Here is a 23,781-nt window from a genome sequence, read left to right on the forward strand (position 1 = left end):
TGTGATTCCAGTTCAAAAATGAAATCTCATTTGATAAATATGGTTTCAATTAAAAAAAAAAATTAAATAAGATGGCTTCTACTTGGTAATAAAAAGATTATTTTAAATATAGAAATGAAGTAATTTTTAGGAAGATCCAACCCAACCCCTTTTTTATCATTGAAAAAATTACCTTAAACTTCCAAAATTTTTAAGATTATATGATTGACTCTTATCTTCAAATCGAAGGACACAATGCCCTTTGAATTGTTGAAAAAATGCATTCGTTGAATTTCTCCAATGAATGGAAGATTCAAATTAAATTTTGATGATTCAAGGATAGAAAATAAAAGTGTTTCCAGATGAGTTATTAGAGACTATAATGGAATTATAAAAATGGTTGCAAGTAGGCATATAGGTAATGTTTTCATAATTATTATTACAGAATGTATGACTTTAAAGGATAGTATGTTAGTTGCAAAGAACAATGATTTCTTAAACCTAGAGATTGAAGGTGGCTAGATTGTTATGATAATAATAATAATAATACAAATTAATATTCCTAATTTTATTATATTATTGTAGACCCCTTCAAAAACCAATAGTTGTTTTTCTTTTATTTTGGGACCACCCGGGAGAGTGAGATTTTTTCCATTTTCTTGAAGTGGGGAGGACCTCTTTCTAGAGAAAAACCAGCTGCATGGACGTGTGGCAAAGAGCATAGCCCGCACATGATGGTGATTGAGGATGGAGATTGCTGAGGGGTGCATAGGGAAACAGGTATTAGCTTACGGGAGAAGATAGAAATAGGAAGAGATGGAGGATTTGATCAGCCGATTAGGAGGAAGCTAGGGGGGCAGGGAAGCAAGAGAGAGGAAGAAGAGCTCATGAGTTTTCTCGTTCATTTCCGTTAGAGTGGAGATCTCCTAGGTGTGGGGATTGTTGATTTTTCAGTTCATATGTTCTTATCACATTATTCTTCGTACATTTTTATGATTGTTTTAGCTTCCATGCATGGTTGGGATGTGTTTGCTATGTTATTCTCTTACCTTCTCTGATTTTACTTGAGGTTATTGTGGATATGCGTTTATATGAATCATGTTAATGCACTCCATCACTCCCCTGCCCATGGCCCATGGATTAGTGCTTGAAATGGGGCTCAACATGTTTGTCATCTGGTCTCTCCCATTTGTTTCTTCCTTGAGATTTACCCTGTTTTTAACCTCTGCTTTTTCTTCTTCCATATATGTCATTTTAAACTGGTGAGTTCATTGTTGGTTTGTGGGAGATCAGAGAGGAACAAAAAAAAGAAAAAAAATATTGAGTGGCCTTTACAAAATGAGCTGTGAAATCCTGATGTTAGAGAAGGAATTATGAAATGGGTTCAAAGAAGAGATGACCCAAATGAAAAGTGTGTCCAGGTTCTTTGGATTATGTGAGAAGCATTTCCAGAGCATTTGGGCTGAAGTCTTCCTCCTTCAGAGTATTTACAGTGGCAGCGTACAAAACAAAACCGATTGACCCATGCGGTGGTGTGTTATCCAAAGACGATAGTAGAAAATTCCGGTGTGGGTACGGGTCCCATAATTCTCACTGGTTCGGAATTTCCAGTTAAGTTGGAATTGGAGTTAATAGAGCTCCTAAAATCAAGAAGAATCAATCCTATCTCCATTGCTTCTCTGCCCATGATATATTATGAGAGATATGGTAGAGGTCTTCAATCCGAAATATCCCTCACTGAGAGCCAACAACAAGGGGAAGCTGGTTATGACTCAACAAAGCTTCAAGCTCGGTTGAGAACCATTCGACTAATTAACAGGCCTCATGGGCAGCATCCAATAATCTTGACAGAATACGTGCCAAAATATGTAGAAGTGGAGCGTCTACGCCTGGTCTGGAGGGTGGTTGAATTATTAGTGTTTTGCAGTTTGGGTGGAGTTGATAGGCAATTATTGGAGTTTTTGGTGGAGATTCGAAATTGAATTTCTTTCCGTGGGGCTATTTTGTAATTTGAGAAATCAGAGCTTGTGCTTATTGCTGATGGCAGAGGACGGCCTCCGGACTGGTGGGTTTTCTTTTGGTTTGGCGGTGATATTGAATGGTGGGGCATAGATGTAAATTCATGCATTTGCACATTGCAAGATTTTGTTTTATTTTTCTTTGGGCTGTCAGGATGTTCAAACATCATTTGAAAACCTTTTTCCACCTTGGCCCACCTTCACTTTGGCACATGGCCCAATAAGCTTTTGACTTTTTATTTATTTTCTTATTATTTTAACGATTTTCCTAATTCCAATTTTCCAAAATTCCTTTTATAATTCCACTTCTCAAATAATTTTAAAACTTTCATTTTAGAATAATCTTCCGGAATTCCCATTTCCATATTTATTTATTTAATCATTATTCTTTTTGTTATTATTATTATTTTATTTATTTACTTTTAAAATTCTATTTTTAAGTAATTCTTAAAATTCCGATTCCCGAATTTAATTTTCAATTTCAAAAATTTTAATATTTACGTTCATTTATTTAATTATTATTTTCACTATTATTATTATTCTATTTATTTATTTATTTATTTATTTAAAAAAATTCTCGTCTTCCAAATTAAATTATCAAATCTAAAAAATTTTACTATTCACGTTCATTCGTTTAAGTATTATTTTCATTATTATTATTATTATTCCATTTATTTATTTGTTTTAAAATTCCATCTTCAAACAATTCTTCAAAAATATGACTTTTGAATCTAATTTCTAATCTAAAAAATTCCATTATCCACATTCTTTTATTCAATTATTATTTTCGTTATTATCATCATTATTCCATTTATTTATTTATTTATTTATTTCAAAAGTTCCATCTTTAAACAATTTTTCAAATAAATTCCTAGATTAATTTCCAAAATTTCATTTCTTTCAAATTTAATTTACAAAATTCTGATTTCTTTCAAATTTAATTTACAAAATCCAATTTCTTTTAAATTTAACTTCTAAAATTCCATTTCCTAAATTTAATTTTTAAAACTCCAATTTCTTTCAAATTTAATTTCCAAAATCCAAATTCTTAAATTTAATTTCCAAAATCTCAATTCTAAAATTTAATTTCCAAAATTCCATTTCCTAAATTTAATTTTTAAAACTCCAGTTTCTTTCAAATTTAATTTCCGAAATTCTGATTTCCTTCAAATTTAATTTCCAAAATTCAAATTCTTCAATTTAATTTCCAAAATTCCAATTTCTTTCAAATTTAATTTCCAAAATTCCATTTCCTAAATTTGATTTTTAAAACTCCAATTTCTTTCAAATTTAATTTCTAAAATTTGAATTCTTAAATTTAATTTCCAAAGTTCTATTTTCTAAATTTAACTTTCAAAATTTCAATTTCTTTTAAATTTAATATCCAAAATTCCAATTCTTAAATTTAATTTTCAAAACTCTGGTTTTCCAGTAATCTTGTTAACTCCACTATGGTTTTCAAATATCTTCTATTTCTCTTGATTTTATATAAGCAAGAATGTTTTTTTTCTCATAATTCTAAAACAATAGAATTTGTAAGACCAATTCATGCTAAAATAAATCGGGTTTTGGTGGGGGGCCCAACATATGTGATTTCCTCATTGATTGATTGGTTGATTAATCAATTGCTATACATGATTGATTTACTCCACTCTAATACATGCATGTGATTATTCTGTGCATATTTACTAACTTTTGTTTTCCATAAAGCAAATCAACTCATCGCTTAGGTACACTCTTTGCCCCTCTTATTCTTTCGGTTATTATGTTTTAATTGATATTCATTCGGGTATTCATGTTTGATCAATCAATTGTCATGCTCGCCCCATCTCATTAGTAGAGACCCATTTTTAGGGACTTAGATGAGTGTTCGTTATTATACCTTCCAATAAGTAACATGACTTAATGTTTTATTTCTTATTTTGTTTACCTTTTAAAAATAAAACAAAAATAAGTGACGACTCAAAATTATTTTCTAAACAAATCAATTTTTCATAAATAAATAAAAAAATAAGTTCGCCATTGAGTGAAAGCGCATGAGTCGAAATACGGGATCTACAATTATTATTGGGGATATTTGAAAGTTATTTCATAATCTAAATATTTTTTATTATCATCACATTTAAAGAAAAGTAGATAAAACAACATATTATTTAACTAAAAAATAATTATAATTTATAATTAATCATTTGATAGTCAAATTTTTTTTAAAGATATTACAAATTTTAATTTTGGAGATTAAGTATTTTGATTAGGTATTCTGTTACGTACTCTCTATTCATAAAAATAATAATAATAATAATTATCGGAAGCGGGTACAACATTTTTTATTTATTTTATTTTTATTCAAAGCCTATCTTTTGGATTTTTTGGACCATTAATAATGCTTGTATGGCATTTTTGTCAACACGATCGTAATGGAAAAATTCGGTAAAAGGCAATTCTGTGTTGTCACATCATTGTCCTTCGTTTGTCAACTTTCCCAGTTAATTTTTTTAGAAAAAATATTGAAAAATATGTTTCGCAACAAGAAAATGGGATATTTTCAATAAACATTTTTTTTTTTTTAGTTATTTTCACTCATTTTTATAAATTTGTTTAAAAAGTATTTATACAAATATGTATAATAATAAAAAAAGAAAAAAAAAAGTTATAGACATAAAAATTATTATTAAAATATATTTAAAATATTAAAAATAAGTTAAAAACATTTCAAGTTTTCAAATAAACTTTTATTTTATAAAACATCAAAAAATAGTTTTTAAAAACTATTTTTTAAAATTGTTTTTAAAAACAGTTACTAAACAATGCCTTAAACCTTATTTTTGTTTTATTAATTTAGTAGATTTTAAAAAATAGGGAAAAATTATGAGAATTATTTTTAAAAAAAATCAAAATTTAAATACAACAAAGTAAAGAGAAGTGGAATGGGAAGAGTTGACTTTTAAAAGCAAAAAGATAATAAAACAAGTAAAAAAAAGAAAAAAAGAAAAAAAAAAGAAAAAGAAAAGAATGACGAGACGTATTGGAAGAATGCATAAAATTATTATTCTAATACATGATTTAATGATTATTTTTTCCCGTATCTATGAAACCTATTTTTTTAAGTTTTTAATTCATCCATATTTTTCAAATGGTACACTTTTACGATTTTAAAAACTTTCACTTTATGCCCCACTATCAACATAATAACTCTATAATTTGATATATCATACTCAATTCCAAAATATGAGAACCAAACCTTACCTATATTTATAGACATTACATTATTTTTATACATAAATCTCGAAATGATTTTAATTATATTTGATTTTTTTTCTATTTTCGATAATAAAACCAAAGATAATAAAATCATTTTTTCCAAAAGGAAACACATCCTTCACAATATTTTATAAAATATATTTGTGTGTGTATAATTCAAAGTGTTTTGACCGTTAGCATTGTTGAGTAGATTCCTAGTACAAAGATTCAAGACAACTCTTGCCCTGTTGCAGAATGGTCCTCAAACCTTATCATCCATGCATGGCATTTTGATCACACGATAAAACGTAAAATAAATCTGAACCGTAGAAAATTACGATGAATATAAATAAATGGTGAAATGAGATACAGATGGAAACTCATATGTGAATGTTGATAAACCTAATGAAGAGGCTACTACTTGTCAGTCCGTCTCATTATATTATTCTAAGCTAAAATAATCTCTTAAATTTTATATCAATGCAGTAAAATATTATATAAAATAGTATTTTTAAATATCATTGATTAGACAATATTATTTGTATAAAATTAAAATATCTACATCACATTAAACCAAAATTAATAATTTTTATAAGGATAACAATATTAAATTACTAATATATTATTATTAGAGTCCATGTCTTTGTTGATATTATATACTTCATCGATTAAAAATATGCTACATAGTATTTTCAGTAAAAATATTGTTTATGAAAGTATTTTTAAGAGAATTGCGGATTAAAAATGTATTTTACAACTATTTTTGTTAATAATTTTATGAAATATTTTTAATATTTTTAACACTTAAAATCTTTCAAATTTAAAAAATAAATAAATAAACACTTTCTAAAATTACTATATAGTAATCTAAAAAATATTATTGAAAAAACTAAGAGCATGTTTTACTGAGTTTTTAAAAATCGTTTTTTATTTTTAAAAATAAAAAAATATTTTAAAAAACTTATTATACTGTTTGGTTATTGTTCTTTATTTTTAGTTTTTAAGAACAAATTGAAATTGAAAACAACTTTTAAAAAACAAGTAAAAATTATTTTTACCGGTTTTTAAAAATAATAGAAATACACATATACTTTAAAAAAATATTTATCTTTAAATCACATATAATCATATATTTAATTTTTATTTTCTTAAGAAGATTTAACTTGAATTTTTATATTATTATAAATTAAGTTTATAAAATTTTTATAAAACAAAAGTTAAAGACATTATTTTTAAAAACAATACAAATTGTCCAAACAAGTTTTTTGTTCTTTGTTTTAAAAAATTATTTTTTAAAATACCTTGCCAAACACCCTTGTTTTTAAAAAATTTTAAAAACTGTTTTTTTTTCTCCATTTTGAAAGCAATTTTTAAAAACAAATTTGAAAAAAAAATGGGCCCTAATATTTGATAAAATTTAAACAATATTTTTAAAATTTTGAAAATTTTTTTCTTTCAAACTATACTTTTTACACCATAAGTGTTTCTAACCTCCCAAGGATTTTTCTAGCCTTTAAAGATGAAAATTTTGAAGGGGTTAAAAAAATGGTAGAACCAACACCTAGAATAAGTACCAAACAGACTTTTCCTAACACCAGACAAATGGAGGTATATCATCACATTATACAATAATTTTGGGTGACGTCAACACGATAGATGGGGTTGCATATCCCACCGCCCGAATCATGCAGCCTCGTTTACCGGGGCCCACAAAACCAGTTCTTGCTTAATCACATGACTTTTAACTATACATCCACGATCACCTCTCCTTAGTGCGGTACCATCAAATCATTCCCCCATTAATCATGCATCCAACGGTCCCTCTCAGTCCTATCAAATAAAATGATCTCTATGTCTACTCTATTTTTGACGTCATCACACTATGCAAATTAAAATATTCATACCTTATAATACTCTGAGAAACAAATCTGAGCATTATGTTAATGGGATTTAGCATATTTCTTAAAGCAAAATCAAGAAATAAAAAGAGCAATTAAGACGTGGACTTCTTGCTTAATCAGATACCAAAGATGAAATGGAAAAGAATGTTTGTAAATATTATTTTAGCTTTTAAAGAGGGCTGACGTGGATGAGCATGAAATTAATAATAAAGAAAGAAATGGGCAACTGACAAGTAATCACTGCTAAGGGTGCGCACTCCGCACCAAGCGTACCGTAAGCTTCACCACCAAGGTCTGTATTCTTAAAATTGGTACCAGAGGATGAAAAACGAAAAAGAAAGGTCAATAAGGTCGATAATTTCAAGATTATTCCTCCAGAATTTACATCTCACGTTGAGAGAGAAAGTAAAGAGAGAGAGAGAGAGAGAAAAAAAAAAAAAAAAGGAGTCAAGAGAGAGAAAGTTAGGGTTACATGAGGCGATGTGGTTACTCAGACTTCAAGCTCTCTCCGGCGGGTACCGGTTCCGGTTCCAGTTCCAGTTCCGGTTCCGGATCGGGTTCGGGTTCGGGCTCTGACTCTAGATCTGGTTGGGGCTCCGGCTTGCCAGCAACGAAGTCGAGGAGGCCTTCCCCGGCCTTGTCGACGGATGAGTCAATATCTGGAGGGGAGGTGCGGGCGAATACGAGGACGGCGACGAGAAAGAGGGCAGTGGAGAGAAGGAGGGGCCAAAAATAGGCGATGATGGTGACGAAGCTGGGGGCTAAGATGAAGAGGCAGGAGATGAGGAGGAAGAGAACAAAGGCGAAGAGGATGGGGAATTTGAACTTGAGTAGCTTTTCTGAGATCTCCATGAGTGAGAGAGTCAGAGATGAGTTTATGCTGAGAAACGGTAAAGGAAAGATGAGTTTATGTAGAGAAATCGGTATTAGAGATAGATGAGTTATTTTGGAGAGAGAGAGTGGTGCTGTGTGAGGTTATTGTCTCTCTGCGCAGAGATTCTCTGGAGATGTGTTTTCTCTTTTTTTAGTTTTTTTTTTTTGTTTTGGTTTGCCTTTTTTTTTTTACCCTTCTGCAGTAAAATTTGGGGGGCTTGGGTCATTCTGTGGTGACCAATGGGGTGTTAAGAGCCAGGACCTAAGCATTTCAAAATCTTGATTCTGATGTGAGCATCTGAGCCTCCGTTATTATTATTATTATTATTATTATTATTTTATTAATTTTGTTTGTTAAAAACAATGCAAAACCAGCATATTCTTTTCTTTAAGATATTGAAAATATTGTCTGAAATATATAGTTCTTAAAAAAATAAATAAATAGATTTTATATTCTTTAGATTAAAATATATAAATTTAGGATTAAATATACTTTACTTTCTCAACTTTTGGCATGTTTCACACTTTATTCCTTATATTTAAATACCGACATTTTATCCCATAAACTTATTAAATACTAACATTTTGCTTTCAATTCCAATCCCTTTATCAAATTATAAACTTAGTATAAAATTGGTAAAACTAACTTTTAATCAACAACCTTAAAAAGTGGTATTTCTCAAATGCGTTATTAATATTGATTTTTTATTTTAGAGAAATATTTGTATGACTATTCGTGATTTTCACATGTAGTTGCGAAGTGTGATAATTTCAAACTTAGACAATAGACATTTTTCTTTACATTTCAACCACTCTTTACTTAGCGAATTATTTATTAACTTTTTAATAAGTTAAGGAGACAAATTATTACATTTTAACAAATTTGGAGAGCAAAATGCTAAATTTTGAATGTGAGGGGAAAAGTGTAAAATAAGGTAAAGATTGAGAAGGTAAAATATATTTAATATTGATTAAAAAAATAAATGAATTTTATATCTTTTATCACATAAGGATTAAATTATAAAAAATTATAAAAGTATTGATTAGATTTTACAAAAATAGTGAATAAAAATTTCAATGAAAAATTATTAGTGGAATGAAAAGTATAAGAACTTATAAAATTAAATATAAGGGAAAATTAGAGAAATAATAGTATTCTATTTTCTCATAGCTCTCATTTGATACTAGATAACGCAAACTTTTGGTTTCATTTCCCTTGTGATGGACTTGGATGAAAAAGTACATGTCGAGTATAAGCATGGGATTACATCTTCTTAGGGTTACGTTGGATGTATAATTCAATTTTTGTAATTGTGGGCACTTGCAACCATCCCCTATAGTTGTCTGGATCATGATTTGATGACATAAGGCTAAATGGTTTGTTCGTCTAGCCCAAAGGTAGTAGACAGACATCCAACTAATCGGGTAAGAATGTGATGTCTAACATGTTTGAAAGCATTAACTGTAACAGACATTAGGTGTCTTGATTGACGCAACCATTACGAGGTTAAAATGTCAGTCTTTAAGGCATGACAACCGCTATGCGTTGATAATCATTAACATTAAAGGTAGTAACGCACAATCAAGCACAATGAAAGCACCATTAAAGTGCTTAAGGAGACATTCACTTGAGCAAAGATAAATAGTCGCTCATGACCACAAGAAAGGCATGCTGATTCTTTTCCAAGAATCTTCCCTTCTCAAGTCTTCTCTATCTGACTTAAGCTTTGAAGGGGCATGCCTGAACAACCCGTCCGGACATTCCTTTGTGTAAGTCAATCCTCTGTTTATATCTTAGTAGCTTGACGGGTTACACTCTTGTTGGTCGTGTACCAACAATAATAATATTCCATTTTAATTGGAAAATGCAATAAGATGTTTGGGGTCAATCAAGGAGTGTTAACTTACATCACAAGATGAATAAATGATATGCATGATGAAGTTGTTTTATTGAAGAAACATGTATGTATGTATGATAACATTTATGGAATTCAATAATAATTTGAAGAACTTGAATATTAAAATGATGATATTCAATGATATAAAAAAATAATATACATATACATATATATAATTATTTTTTATTTAAAAATATTTATAATTTTATGTACACTCTTATAATTTCTTTGTATTTAATTACTATACATAAGATATAAAAAGACCTGTAAAAATATTATTATAATGGTTTTATATTTTTAAAAATAAACTAAACCAAATTTTAAAATAAAAAATAATTTAATTTATGTATTGAAATTTTCTTTTAATATTTAAATTTATGCATAAATATATCAAGGTTAAAGTTTTATTTTAATATTTAATTTTATGCATAGATATTATAAGGGTTACTTAAATATAGCATATGTAAATATAAATAATAAGGGGAAGTAGCCCCTTAATCCCCTACTGAATGCACACAATTCGAGGAAATAATGGAGGATGACTAGAAGATCAATATACTAGATTCCAATACATTAGGACTTATGTCTTGGGTTATGAAGCAACCTTAAGACAAGTAGGTTGTGAGTCATAAAAACTTGGTAAAAATTAAATTTTCAATAAATCTAGATTTTTTATTTTTTTATTTTTATGTGAAACACATAAGAAAACCATTCTTCATATTAGTTTCTAACTCAAAGTTGTATATAGCGAGTTTGTATATACTCTCATATAAGTGAATCCATGGTGTATCCTACAGTTATACATATCACTCATAAGGGATGAGTATATACTTAGCCTTAATCATTGTGGAACATGCTCCATCTATACTTTAGGGGTGGACTCTTAGATATAAGTAATTGATATAGCATTTCAAAAGTCCATAAGTAACTTGTTATTTCGTACATGAACTTACTTTTTGAGATCTTCATTCATGTAAGTTGAGTTACCATCACTCCTGACCTTTGTATTAAACATAAGTCTTATCACCATGAATGTTTCTTCCACTAATTTCATACTTAATGATTTGATAAGAGGATTAGTCAAATTTAACTCTAACCTAACAAAGTCTATGGATGTGATCCTTATTTCAAGCAACTTCTACAAAATGTTATGTCTTTGTCAAACATGCCTATTTTTCTATTAAACATCTTATTTTTAATCATGGCTATTGCTACCTAGCTATTACAATGCATAAACACAAATGTTATTGATCTTGCCCATAAAGAGACATCTATTAAGGGATTTTAAAGCCACTCAACCTTAAAACTTGCTTTCTCTAAGGTAATAAATTTGTCTTCCATAGTAGATCAAGTGATGCAAGTTTACTTGAAAGACTTCCAAGAAACTGCTCTTCCATCAAAGATAAAGACATACCTATTAGTGGATTTTATATCATCTTTATAAGAGATTCCATTAACATCATTGCACCCTTTAAGTACATTTGGAAATCCACCATACCACAAAATATGGTCAACAATGCCTCTCAAGTACTTAAGTACACCGTAGATGGTATTCCAATGGTCTTAGTTAGGACTTTGGGTAACAACTCAATCTACCCACTACACAAACAATATCAAGACTATTATAGTTAGTTAAATACATCAAGTTACCAATGATATGAGAACACTTTAATTGGGCAACACTATGTTCACTATCATTCTTCAATTATGACTTAGGATCATAAGGTGTTGAGACATACTTAGAATCAAAGCATTCAAACTTCCATAGTATTTTTTCCATATACCACTCGTAAGAAAGTTTAAGTTCATTAGGTATTCTAGTTATCTTGATTCCTAGAATCACTTTTGCCTCTCCCAAGTCTTTCGTATTAAAGTTAGATGATAGGAATCTCTTGGTCTCATAAACATGATTTATTCTATTCCAATAATTAGCATATCATTTATATACAAGTAGATGATGACATATGTATTATCCCTATAGTGTACAAGATAAATGCATTTTTCTTCTAAAGGTCTTTCATATGACCTTGAGCCACCCATAAATACCTATTCCTCAATTTTTTTTTTCTAATATAGCGTAGAAGATAAATGCACTTTTCTTCCATAGATGTGTTTGGTAGCCCAACATCAACAACCTAGTCCATTTTTTCTTTATTCTAGGGTTTTAGACATTGTTCATTAGGTTGGGCTTGAAGTTTTATTTTTTTGAATTGTACGTTGTTCTTGTTTGATTTAACCCTTTTCTCTACTAGGTTTGCCTTAGAGAATAGCTCATTGGCCTTTTCAGCCTTATCCCTTGTTTTACTCTTTTCCTTAATTCAAATGGACCTATTGATGACATCTTCAAGGGATATTTGATTCCTCTTATGCTTCATATTATTTTTATAAATTTTTCAACAGTCCGATTAGCCACAAAAATTTAGGAAGTTCAATATGTTCATTAGTTATATTATTAATTAATATATGGTAGTCATGGATTTAAGATGATGCATCTCTATCCTCAATTATTAGGAAATTTTTAAATTTTATTATAACATATTTTTAGTCGTAACATCTTCCAAGATGTATTTCTTATTCATCTTGTCCCATATTTTTTTAGCATGCCTAATAGTTTAATACACATCAAATAATTCATTTGACAAAATGCTCAACATCACATGATGAACTTACTTATTTCCATTTTCCCATGCATGCAAAATTTTAAAATTCTTGGTTTTAGGATCCGTCAAAATGTCTTAAGCTCTCAATGGTCGGGAAAATAATTTCTTGTCAACCTTCGAAAAATGTCCCATTGAAAGGATCACTTTTTTAGGTGTTAGATTTGGTATGAAGTACTAGGGATGCTTCCATATCGGAACTACATTAAGATTGTTGGAAATACAAGGGAGGGAGAGAGGGAAAGAGAGAGAGAGAGAGAGAGAGAGAGAGAGGATTACAAGTACAAACCTTAAAGTAGTTTTGATATGGAGGCCTCCCTAGTTGACACCATAGGTGACACCTCAAAGACTGATACCTCGCTATGAAAATAAAACACAGATGATTTATTGGGATTTGGCTTAGGCTTGACATGACAGTATCCTTAAAGCAATTTGATCCTCCAATAAATATGTATGTCAATGTAGCAAGACAAAAGTGGACATTCCACTTCTAAGATTTAATAGTTGGTAGTGCTTACAAAGGTATATATATTTCTCAACAGAGTTGAGATGACTGCCTTAGATGGTTTTATTCCTCAAGGGATTTGAGAAGAACAGTAATGAAGAGTAGAATCAGTAGTCTAAAACCCAAAAGAAAGCTCTCTAGGTTTCACAGTAGGAGAGAAGAAGAGAGAAGCGAAGCTTTGACATGAGATGATAGAAAGGACTAGATTGTAGCTCTAGTTATAGGCTCTGTGAACTGGCTCAAATAGATAGAATGCATAATGGAAAGCGTCATTAATCTAATCAATTAATTATCATGTCATGGTTTAATTCCACGAAGGTATCATGTCAAGTAATCTAAAGCGGATGTATGTCATTAGCTAGAAAAAAGAGGGGAAAAAAAAAAAAAAGACTTCACCACCAATAAAAAGAATGATGCTAGACAACACCAACTCTTCTAAAGAGGATGAGTATATCAATCAAGAAAATGACTAATGTAGAAGCAAAATAAAGAGATAATTATCACTTATTTTCAACCCTATATCGAAATTAATTTTGACCAGAAATATTACTACTGAGTGGCATGCTTTCTACCAGTGGGGTATTCAACAAGGACAAAATGGGGGAATGATGAAGAAGACTGGAGGAGGACAGGCCAGCAGCATGCAGTATAGTAAGGGACCCACATATACAATAGGTATTTCAACCTCGTAAGCCTCAGCTTTTGCTTTATCTTAATATTGTGGGTACATACACTATATTTTTCTCTTTGATTTTTGTTGTGTATTCGGGTTTTGATGGTCAACCTAATTTACCTTCTTAAGTTTCGATATTTAATAAAACTTTTATAATATTAATATTATTTTATAATAATCTTGATTTTGATTTCAACTTTAATTTTTAATTTAATAAAAAATAATAATAAAAATGTCATGAATATTAAATAATAAATTTATTTATCAAACTTGAAATGATTAAAAAAATAGAAGGAAATTAAATTCAAAATCAGCTTAGAAAGTCTTACCAACCCCTGAATTGATCCTCAATTTGAAATATGGGCAAAAGCCAAATTTCCTCCATTTTATGTCTCAAATTTCAAAACCACTTTGAGCTTAGATTTGAAAAAACAATGTCACCACTTTCCAATATAATTATTTTTCATTTTGAAGACAATGGTTGCCAACTTCCTGATCATGTGAACAAGGGAAGTGGGTGATTAGATAAAGACAAAAGGGGTTAGTGGGTACCTGAAAAGCAGAGCCTTTTTACACACAAAACCTCAGTCCTTTCACTGAAAAACTGTCGGCTACTTATTATTTTTCCAAAGTGACTGTCTCTTAGTGGTAGCCAATTTTTTGTTTGGTTATGGGAATAGATAAGATCCAGCTTGCATGCATGTTACATTGATCCAAGGCCCAAAAAAAGTTATTCCCAATGGGAATAATTCCATCCCATTGTAGGTTTAGTAGCTTTTGAGTGTGTCCCATTTGTATTAAGATATGAAAAAAAAACAAAAAAACAAAATTCTCTTTAGGTTTGGTTCTTATTTTTATTACTTTTTGTAATATTTTTTTTTTTAATTTTTTTTAACTTGTTAGGGAAAAAAATAATTTCATCTAATTAAGGTTGAAGGTTACTCATCACCTAATGGGTTGAACTTTTAAGTGGAAAATGAAGCCTTGAATGGGTGGACAAATTGAAAGCTTTTTCTTGGGAAAGTGAGATGTTTAATTGATGGGTAGTAATTTCATTGCTATTATAATTAGTATAGAAACTAAAATGGGTCAATTTTAGCCTTTATAGCAATTGAAAAGAGTGATCTCTTATTCAAATTTTGGGATCTTTTGAAATTGATTTAATTTACCATCCTTTGGTATTTTTATGAATATAGTAAGTTCAAAGAGTACAAGAAAACACTCTGGAATATTCCTTTTTTCATGGCAATAATCACAAAGCTTGTGAATAAATATAAATGCTTGATTTGGTAAATGTGACAAGAAAAAGAAGTGGGGTAAAAGGAAAGAGTGGAATTGAGGGTAATTGATCTAGAGGAGATGTAAACATTTAAGAGAGCTTTGAATTTCACACATGTGGCATATATTTTTTTTTAGAAGGTTAAACAAAAGCAAAAATATATGTTTTTTCAATTGAGAACCCATTGATTTCATATTAAAAGTCATTTGTTAGTGTTTTTAAAGAAACACTTTTATCCTAAAAATTATTTTTTTAAGAATAATAAAGTGTTTAGGAAAATTTAGAAAATATTCTTAAAAATTAGAAAAATCACTTGTAGTATTTTATGGATAAATATTTGATAAGTAATTTTTTTCAAAATACTTTTTTTAAAAAATATTTCTAATAAAAATGTTTTGAGTAAAAAACATTGTCAAACGTACTTTTACATAACTTTGAGTGTTCCTTCACAAATCCGATTTGAGTGTTCCTTCACAAATCCGATTTTAAAATAAAATTCATAGTAGTTTGAATTTGACTTTGTGTTCGTTCCAGGCTTAAAATAGTCAAAGATGAGTATCCATGAAGTGGAACATGGATTAATTTTGTCAATAAACATTCATAATCATGCTTGTATATGAGTTTGGTTGAGTAATGTTCTAGAGTGGTTTTCAAATGTGTTTTAAAGAACTATCTTGTATGCTTCATTGGTGGTACATTTTGAATCATTTTGGTAGCTAAATTATGGTCTAGGTGAATGAGAATGAGTGCTCAAAATATGGTTAAAAAGGATTTGATTTCAATTGAAGATTGTTGTTGGTTGAAATGAACTTGAATAGATCATTTTGATTTTCAAATATGATGTTTTTTTTCATACTTAATTGAATTTTGATTGATGTAATCCTCATGTTTAGAATCTGATTAGATGTGCTTTTGAGGTCGGGAATGTTTTATGAATGCAAATCGAAGGAATTTTATTGAAGAAATTGGTAAAAATTTGAATTTTGTAGCACGATTTGAACTCAAAAGTTGATTTTGCCTCAAATTTGTCCATTTTGATTGTCCTTTCTCCTTGTTCTTTTTGGTGTTGATATGCATTTTGACTCAAGTTTTATGCCTGACTTGATCATTGGAAGATGTGAGAATACATTTGGAATCTTTCACACCTTGCACAAGCTCATGTAATCACTCTATTGGAGCATATTTTATAATGTTATTTTGCCATGCTCATGAGGTGGTTTTGGACGTATTTAAACTTGGTTGTAACCTCATTTTAAATGTTGCCATCATGCTTATAAATTTCAAATTTTGTCGACTTTAAAGATCTTCGATGATGTTCTTTTGTTTGGTGGATTTTTTATAAGAGTACAACAGTTTAAAAAAATAATTCTTAAATTATCGTAGTAGAAAAAATAATTTCATATATACCGTAGTTTTTTTTAAATCGTCTTTTCAAAAGATAGATTTATGACATTTTTAAAAAAATTATAAAAAAAATCGTATTTCCAAGATACGATTTCTAAAATTTCATTTTTTATATGAAAAATCATCTTTTGAAAATACGATTTGGGCAAAAAAAAAAAAAAAAAAAAAAAAAAAAAAAGAGAAATGGTCTCTTAAAGAGACGATTTAAAAAAAAAAAAAAATTAAGAAGTGAGAAATCGTATCTTGAAGAAACAATTTCCACAAAAAAAAATAAAAATAAATAAAGAAGTGAAAATTTTAATACAATTATTTATCTATATATTATAAAAAAAATTCAATTTAATATAAATATATATTATAAATCCAATTTGGAATTAAAAAATTTAATTATACTCATACAATTATTATAAATATATTATAAAATTAATTAATTTTATTTACTAAATTTAATATAAGATAAATGATATTTATCTTTTTTTTTTTTTTTTGACTTTGGAATTTTAAAAGAAAAAAAAAACTATCATCAATTTTATGTGAAAATTGAGTTTAAATTGTTATTAATTTATTTAAAAAATGAAAAAAAAAAAAAAGAAAAAGTAAGAAATTGTCTCTTCAGGAGACGATTTTCACAAAAAAAAAAAAAACTTCAAACATTCATTTTTTTCATTCCCTATTATACTAATACAATAATACAATTATTATAAATATATATTATAAAATTAATTAATTTTATTTACTAAATTTAATATAAAATAAATAATATTTATCTATTATTTTTTTTCCTTCACTTTGAAATTAAAAAAAAACTATTACCAATTTATGTGAAAAAAATGAGTTTAAAAAAATAATTTTGTTATTAATTTTTAAATAATTATTTACAAAATAAAATAATTTTTTTTTGTTTTAATTTTTAAATTAATTTTATTATGTAAATTTTAAGATTAAAAATATTAATCTTTAAGTTAAAATTTCATTGTAAAAGGAATAAAAAAAAATTCAATAAAAATTTCAGCATTAAGAGATATATATTTTTTTAGTATTAATAAATTTAAAAAGAAATAGTAATCATTTGTATATTAAAATATTTTATTTAATAATTATAAATGATAAACAACTAAAGTAATTTGAAAAATAATAAAATATTTCTTTAAAAATAATTTAATACATTTAAAATTAGAAATGATTAACTATTTTTTATTAAGAAAAATTTGAGCAAAATAAAATATTTTTTGGTTACATAAAATTTTTCATCTTTTTTCAATTTTTAATGTCATAGGTTCCAAGAAATCAATTAGATAAAAAAGAATAAAAAAAAAAATGAAGAAATCATTTTTTCAAAAATTATATAACCAAATAAAATCCTTGAAATTCAAATACACTATATCATAAATATAAACACCACTGTCTTCCTTAATTATCAAATGATTTTAATATTAAAGAATTAAAGCCACATACTATCATGATTATAAAAAACCAATAACATTGTTCATGTAAATGCTAAAAAATCAACAAGCAGCCCAACAATTAATAAAATATCAATCATAATAAAAAATCAATTATTATCATGAATGCAAAAAACCAATAACCTTGTATATATATCAACCAATAACTTGTATGAATATTTTAATCCTAAGTAATCGACAACCTGTATTAATATGTTCAATCCCTAAACAATTAAACGTATTCAAATACTAAATGATTAAAGTTCAACTACTATTATGAATAAAAAAAAAACTAATACTTGTCCATATATATATAAACTAATAAACCAACGAACATCCTAACAACTAACAAAATAATAATGATGAATACCAACAAAGCTAAAATATTAAAATTCAGCATTACTAGATGTCAACTTCAATATTAGCAGACAATAAATTAACATACGTCACTAATAAACTAACAACCAATAAAAGTTAGCATGCATCATTAATACCAATAAACCAACAAGCAATAAAAGAGCAACATGTATCATCAATTTATGTTCAATAAAAGATATAAAAGTCATCAATGTGTGCCACATGACGGTGGCTTTTTTCCTCGTTGTGGGCGTTGGTGACATCTTTCCAACTCCGATTGATCTAAGGGACCATCTAATGTTGCTCCATTTCCTCGTCCTTGTCCACATCCTTGATCTTGAACCTGGTCTTGTTCATGTTGTTCAACAAGTGGTGTAGGAAAGTATTGCATTTGCATCACCACATCATCGCTAAATAAATGTCTTAATGATTGTGGTGACAAAGTAATGAGTGGTGCTGTAGGTGGAGCAAATGACACCTCGATACTAGACGACATAGGTATATGAAAATAAGGTCCATCACTATGAGAATGCAATAGCTCCAAGATGAATGATGTCCCAACATCTTCCTGTATCACCTCCTCATTAATGGATTGAACTGATGAAAGAGGTAGTGACTAGTCAAGTGGTGTAGAAAAAGTGAAGGCAGTATGTTGTAGAGGCCATGATGATGGAAAATCTAGCAAAGGATCTTCAACAAGAAAGTGTGGATCATCAAAAATATGTCATTCACGTGTTTGTACACCTCCACCTCTAGTTCGTACACCTCCACTTCTAGTCTATACCCCATCACCTCTGGTTTGTACCCCACTACCTCTAGTCTGTATCCTACCACCTTTAGTCCATACCCCACTATATCTTCATCCAATGATTTTCTCTTTATATCAACGACATTATGGGGGAATAAGCAACCTATCAGCTTCGTGTATCTAAAGTGGTTGCACATAATTGACGAATTTCACCGCGATAACCTATATTTAAAGTATTTGGACCAATTCAAAGATGTATTTGTTGCAAATTGTGATTCTGTAAGAATTAAGAATAAAAGTTACCTGGCCCATGAAGATCCATGTGTAGTAACAAAAAGACAAGTGATAGAACGATACCACACCATATATAGGTGGTTATATGTGAAAGAAGTAGATGTTGCCTTAGTTTTGGCAAGATGATCGTACCTGGCCTCCCATCTTTGAATATAGTGGTGATGAATAGTCATCCAATCCAAATCATGTCGACCCCTCAAATCATATTTATATAATCCCAACTTTGTATTGCACTACTTGGGAATATCTTGTAGTAGCCCAAACTACCTCAAAACACGATCAGGTCTATGCCACTCCATACTACGTGGAAACAGATAAGGGGTGAAATAGTCAACCACAAGTCAGAGACAATAGTACATTTGGGAGTCTAGAGATGACATCATCAGTATGTGACTCACATTATTTAATAATATTTTGATTACAAATTTTTTTAAAAAAAATGATTCAAAATAATGAATTTCTCATCTACTTTGACATAAGTCAATCAAATCGATACCTATATTGGGGTAACACATGCATAGACGTTGAAGTAGTACAAAACTCATATCTCCAATTACAAAAAATATATATTAGAAATTTGTATAATTGTTTATTTATGTATATATGTCTTTACATATGCTATAACTAAGGTTGAAATACATACCACATGCCTAAAGGTGGTTGTGGTAGTACTCTATCATGTAGGATCGAAAGTAAGCGCATAGGTGCTATAAAGGGAAATCTATCCCATATCCATAATTGTAACAAAATGAGAGGACCTAATACATCATGTGCATCAATATGGGATGCTGAAAACATCTCTCGATAGAACTAAGCTAGACAAGAACTACCCCAACTATAAGTACCAATAACTCCAAAATCCTTAAGTAGTGGTAAAAACATTAAATGTACCCTATTGTTTGATTTACCAACAAAAAAAAAAAAAAAAAAACCTCCAATCAACTGTAAGATGAATGCCTTAGCATAGCATCGCACGGACTCCACATCAGCATCAGGTGTCAATGAAGGAAAATGTTCTGTCAACCAAGTCAAACAAAGTCTTTGTCTAGATATATCTCTATCTTCAAGCACCACTCCTAACAATGTAGCACACACCTCTCTACAATCCAAGCATGTGCTACCGCTAACTGCAACACCATCAATCGGTAAGCCTAAAATAAGTTAGCTTCCTGAAGTGTAATGGTACACTCTTCCTAAGGTACATGGAAAGTGTGGGTCTCAAGGCGTCATCTCTCTATAAATGTTGTAATAAGGTGTCAATCCAATGAAATGAAACCTAATGGGGCAACACCGTAGAATCCAAATTGTTGCAGATATGGAATAATGGGTGCATCTAAAACACTATTAGGATAGAAACTGGCTTCACGACGTCGACAATGGGGCTCTCTCGGATCATTTCCTGCCCATATAAGTGAAGATCGGTGTACTTCCTAGTTATATAGAATAGAACGATCTATAAGTTCAGGATCCATGAGAATGTATTTTTTGCATCATTTAAATAATTTCATTAGTTTATTACAAGACATTGCAATGACATTATGTGGAAATAACTCAATGTTCATATTTAATGTTACAAAAAACTTTCATTTAAATAGTAAACTTTTCAACTTGAACTTACAATATCATTGAGTGATTGTGTTAGAAGACTCCCCTATATTACGACATTTTTGACAATTGTGACCCTCCGGTTTACAAAGCCCACATCGAACTTTGACACTTAATTATCTCCAATCCATTTCATCCTAATCCTTGAAGATCTTGGTTTTCCTTTATCACGTACTAGAGTTGGATTAGGATGAACAATTGCAAAATTAGGTTCTAACCAATAGGATTGATGTAGAATTGGATTGAATTGTGGTGTATAACAACAAACATATACATCCATCCTATAATGTTTGTTAACAAATTGCCAACTATCAATCCTTGCACGTGCACATACAGCTAGCACATGTGAACATGGGATACCAAATGATTTCCATTTATGACAAGTACATGTTCCTTATTTCAACTTCACAATTTGTATATTGTTTCCTTTATCCATATGAAACCCATGGAGAACAGTTGTCACTTCAAATATCTTTTTTGAACAATGAAAGATTTTGACAATGTGTCCACTAGCCCTTGACTCATATTTTGTTATTTTGTTAATGGCATAGGAAGTGTACAAATCTCCATTTGCAATTCGAGTTTGTATCTCTGTTCGACGAGTCTCGAAATATGAAACACAACGATAGAAAGTTAATCGAACAAGAGTAGTGATAAGAAACATTCTAGTCCCCTTAAGCACTTCATTTTTGCATTCAACAATATTTGTAGTCATCCACTCATATCGATGTCTTTCATCATGTGCCAAAGTCCATTTCTTTGTGTTCAACCTGTTAAACCATTCTAAGCATTTCTCATCTAATCGTTTTAACTTAGTCATACATGATTCATACTTTCATGGTTGATGTTGAGACCCACTCTATACACTAAGTCTTTTAACATCTTACTTCTATATTTATCATTGAAGTTGTTTGTCACATGCTTAAGACAATATTGATGGTGTGCATAAGGCGAGTTCCATCCAACACTAGGATCCCTAAAGTTGGCTTGTATTCCTGCATGACGATCAGAAATGAGACATATTTCTTCTCTTTACGTGACCTAACTCCTTAATGTATAAAGAAACCAAGACCAACTATCCAATGATTCATCTTCAACTATTGCAAATGCAAGAGGGAAAATATGACCATCAACATCAATTGATGTTGCAATCAGAAGTTTCCCTATGTATTTTTCATATAAAAAAGTACCATCTATTTGTATTACTGGTCTATAATGCTTAAATACTTCAACACATGCCCCAAAAGCCTAAAACACGCGCATAAAATGTACATTCCCATTGTAACTTGCTAGTACTGATGTCTTCCAAACAACCTCAATCCTAGGGTTAGTTAGGTTAACGAAATTCATCCACCTAGGTAAAGCTTGGTAAGATTCATCCTAATCACCAAATATCCTTATGATTGTTTTCCTCTTTGCTTCCCAAATCCTCTTGTAATGAACATTATAACCAAATTTATCTTTCACAATTTGATGTAATGCAACAATTGAAATTGTGTGATCACTTTGGACTACATTTTGAACTTCTCGTGCAATCAATGTAGAGTCTAATTGTAAGTGGTCTTGTGATAGTTTGGGGTAAATGCAAGTATGAGGACTTGTGTACTTTGTTATCTCAAACAGACCATGATATTTACAATGACATGCACAAACCCTCCAATTACAACCCTCATACCACTTTTTACACTTTACAACCCACATATTTGGCTCAGATTCAATACCAATCAAATATTGATTCCTACATATGGAATAACGTTTAACAACACATTGTAAGTCTACCTTACTCTCAAACTGCAAACCCTTAAACAATTCATCTGATTCATTCCATAATCCAGTGCATGCTGTCAAATCCTTGTCAGTCATGGAGTTAATTACATCCCAATTCAATTCTCTAAATATTGGGGAAGGGACATCATGTTCACCATCACCTAGCAATGATGCATCATTTTTTTTTATTTTCATTATCCTCCATGTCTATAATATCCTCATTACCATCATCTTCATTAAAGAACTCCACATTGTCATCATCATTTCCAGGTAAAATATCAACATAATTTTCAACTGTCATTACAATTGAATTAGTGACCCCTGCCAAATCTACCCTAACTATAGGTTGCATGTCATTATCATAACTTTGCATATACATAGGGGAAGAGGTGTTCTCTTCTACCATTTGTTGACTTGGACCTACACCTTCAATATTCATTGGAGTAGTAAAACTACTTGGCATAAAGTGATGATCAATTGAAGAAGTTTGACAATATATTTCATTTGGAGGAGGAGATTGTGCAATAACATTAAACATTATGCTCACATCACCATCATCTTGAATAGGCAAAGTGACATAACTAATAGTACCATTTCCATTTGGAAAGGGAATTGGATATCGAAACACCATATTTAACTTAGTGTAAGTACAATTAATATTCAGAGCATGACATAATTTTGTTTCTAACTCGTCAAATGTTATCATACTATTAATTGAAACACCTTTCTTAGGAGGACGATTATAACATACCCCAAATTCACAATCAATAATTTCACCACTAGTATAACAAAACACTGTGGTGTAGTCATCCATTATCAAACCTATTTAAAATATCAACAAAGAAGTATCATCATCAATAAACTTTATGATAATGATTGATATACAATATGTATTTTGAAAATCTATTTTACTAATATTATGATGCATTGTCTATTACTAAATCTATTTTTTAAAAGTCATATTTTTCAAAAATAAGAATGCACGGCTATTATTTATATTGTTATATTATTTACATTTAAATAAATCAAATAATATTTTAGTTTTATTTTTAGTTTTATTTATATTTTTATTTTGAGCTCTCAATATCTTACAAGAATTTTTTCAACAATTTAAGACTAATATTAAATATATAAGATAAAT

The 23,781-nt window shown here is 29.4% G+C and overlaps 1 protein-coding gene across 1 annotated transcript; it reads right to left on the minus strand.

Moving 5' to 3' along the window:
• Nucleotides 1-7,172: 7,172 nt before the first annotated feature.
• LOC117908593 (procyclic form-specific polypeptide B1-alpha-like) lies at nt 7,173-8,118 on the minus strand. The gene is made up of 2 exons (XM_034822244.1): nt 7,611-8,118; nt 7,173-7,432 (listed from the first exon to the last, which is right to left on the minus strand). Exon 1 carries the CDS (start codon nt 7,988-7,990, stop codon nt 7,625-7,627), a length of 366 nt encoding a protein of 121 aa, XP_034678135.1. The 5' UTR covers nt 7,991-8,118; the 3' UTR covers nt 7,173-7,432; nt 7,611-7,624.
• Between the last annotated feature and the right edge of the window lie 15,663 nt (nt 8,119-23,781).

Source organism: Vitis riparia, chromosome 19 (assembly GCF_004353265.1).
Source record: "Vitis riparia cultivar Riparia Gloire de Montpellier isolate 1030 chromosome 19, EGFV_Vit.rip_1.0, whole genome shotgun sequence".
Taxonomy (NCBI): domain Eukaryota; kingdom Viridiplantae; phylum Streptophyta; class Magnoliopsida; order Vitales; family Vitaceae; genus Vitis; species Vitis riparia.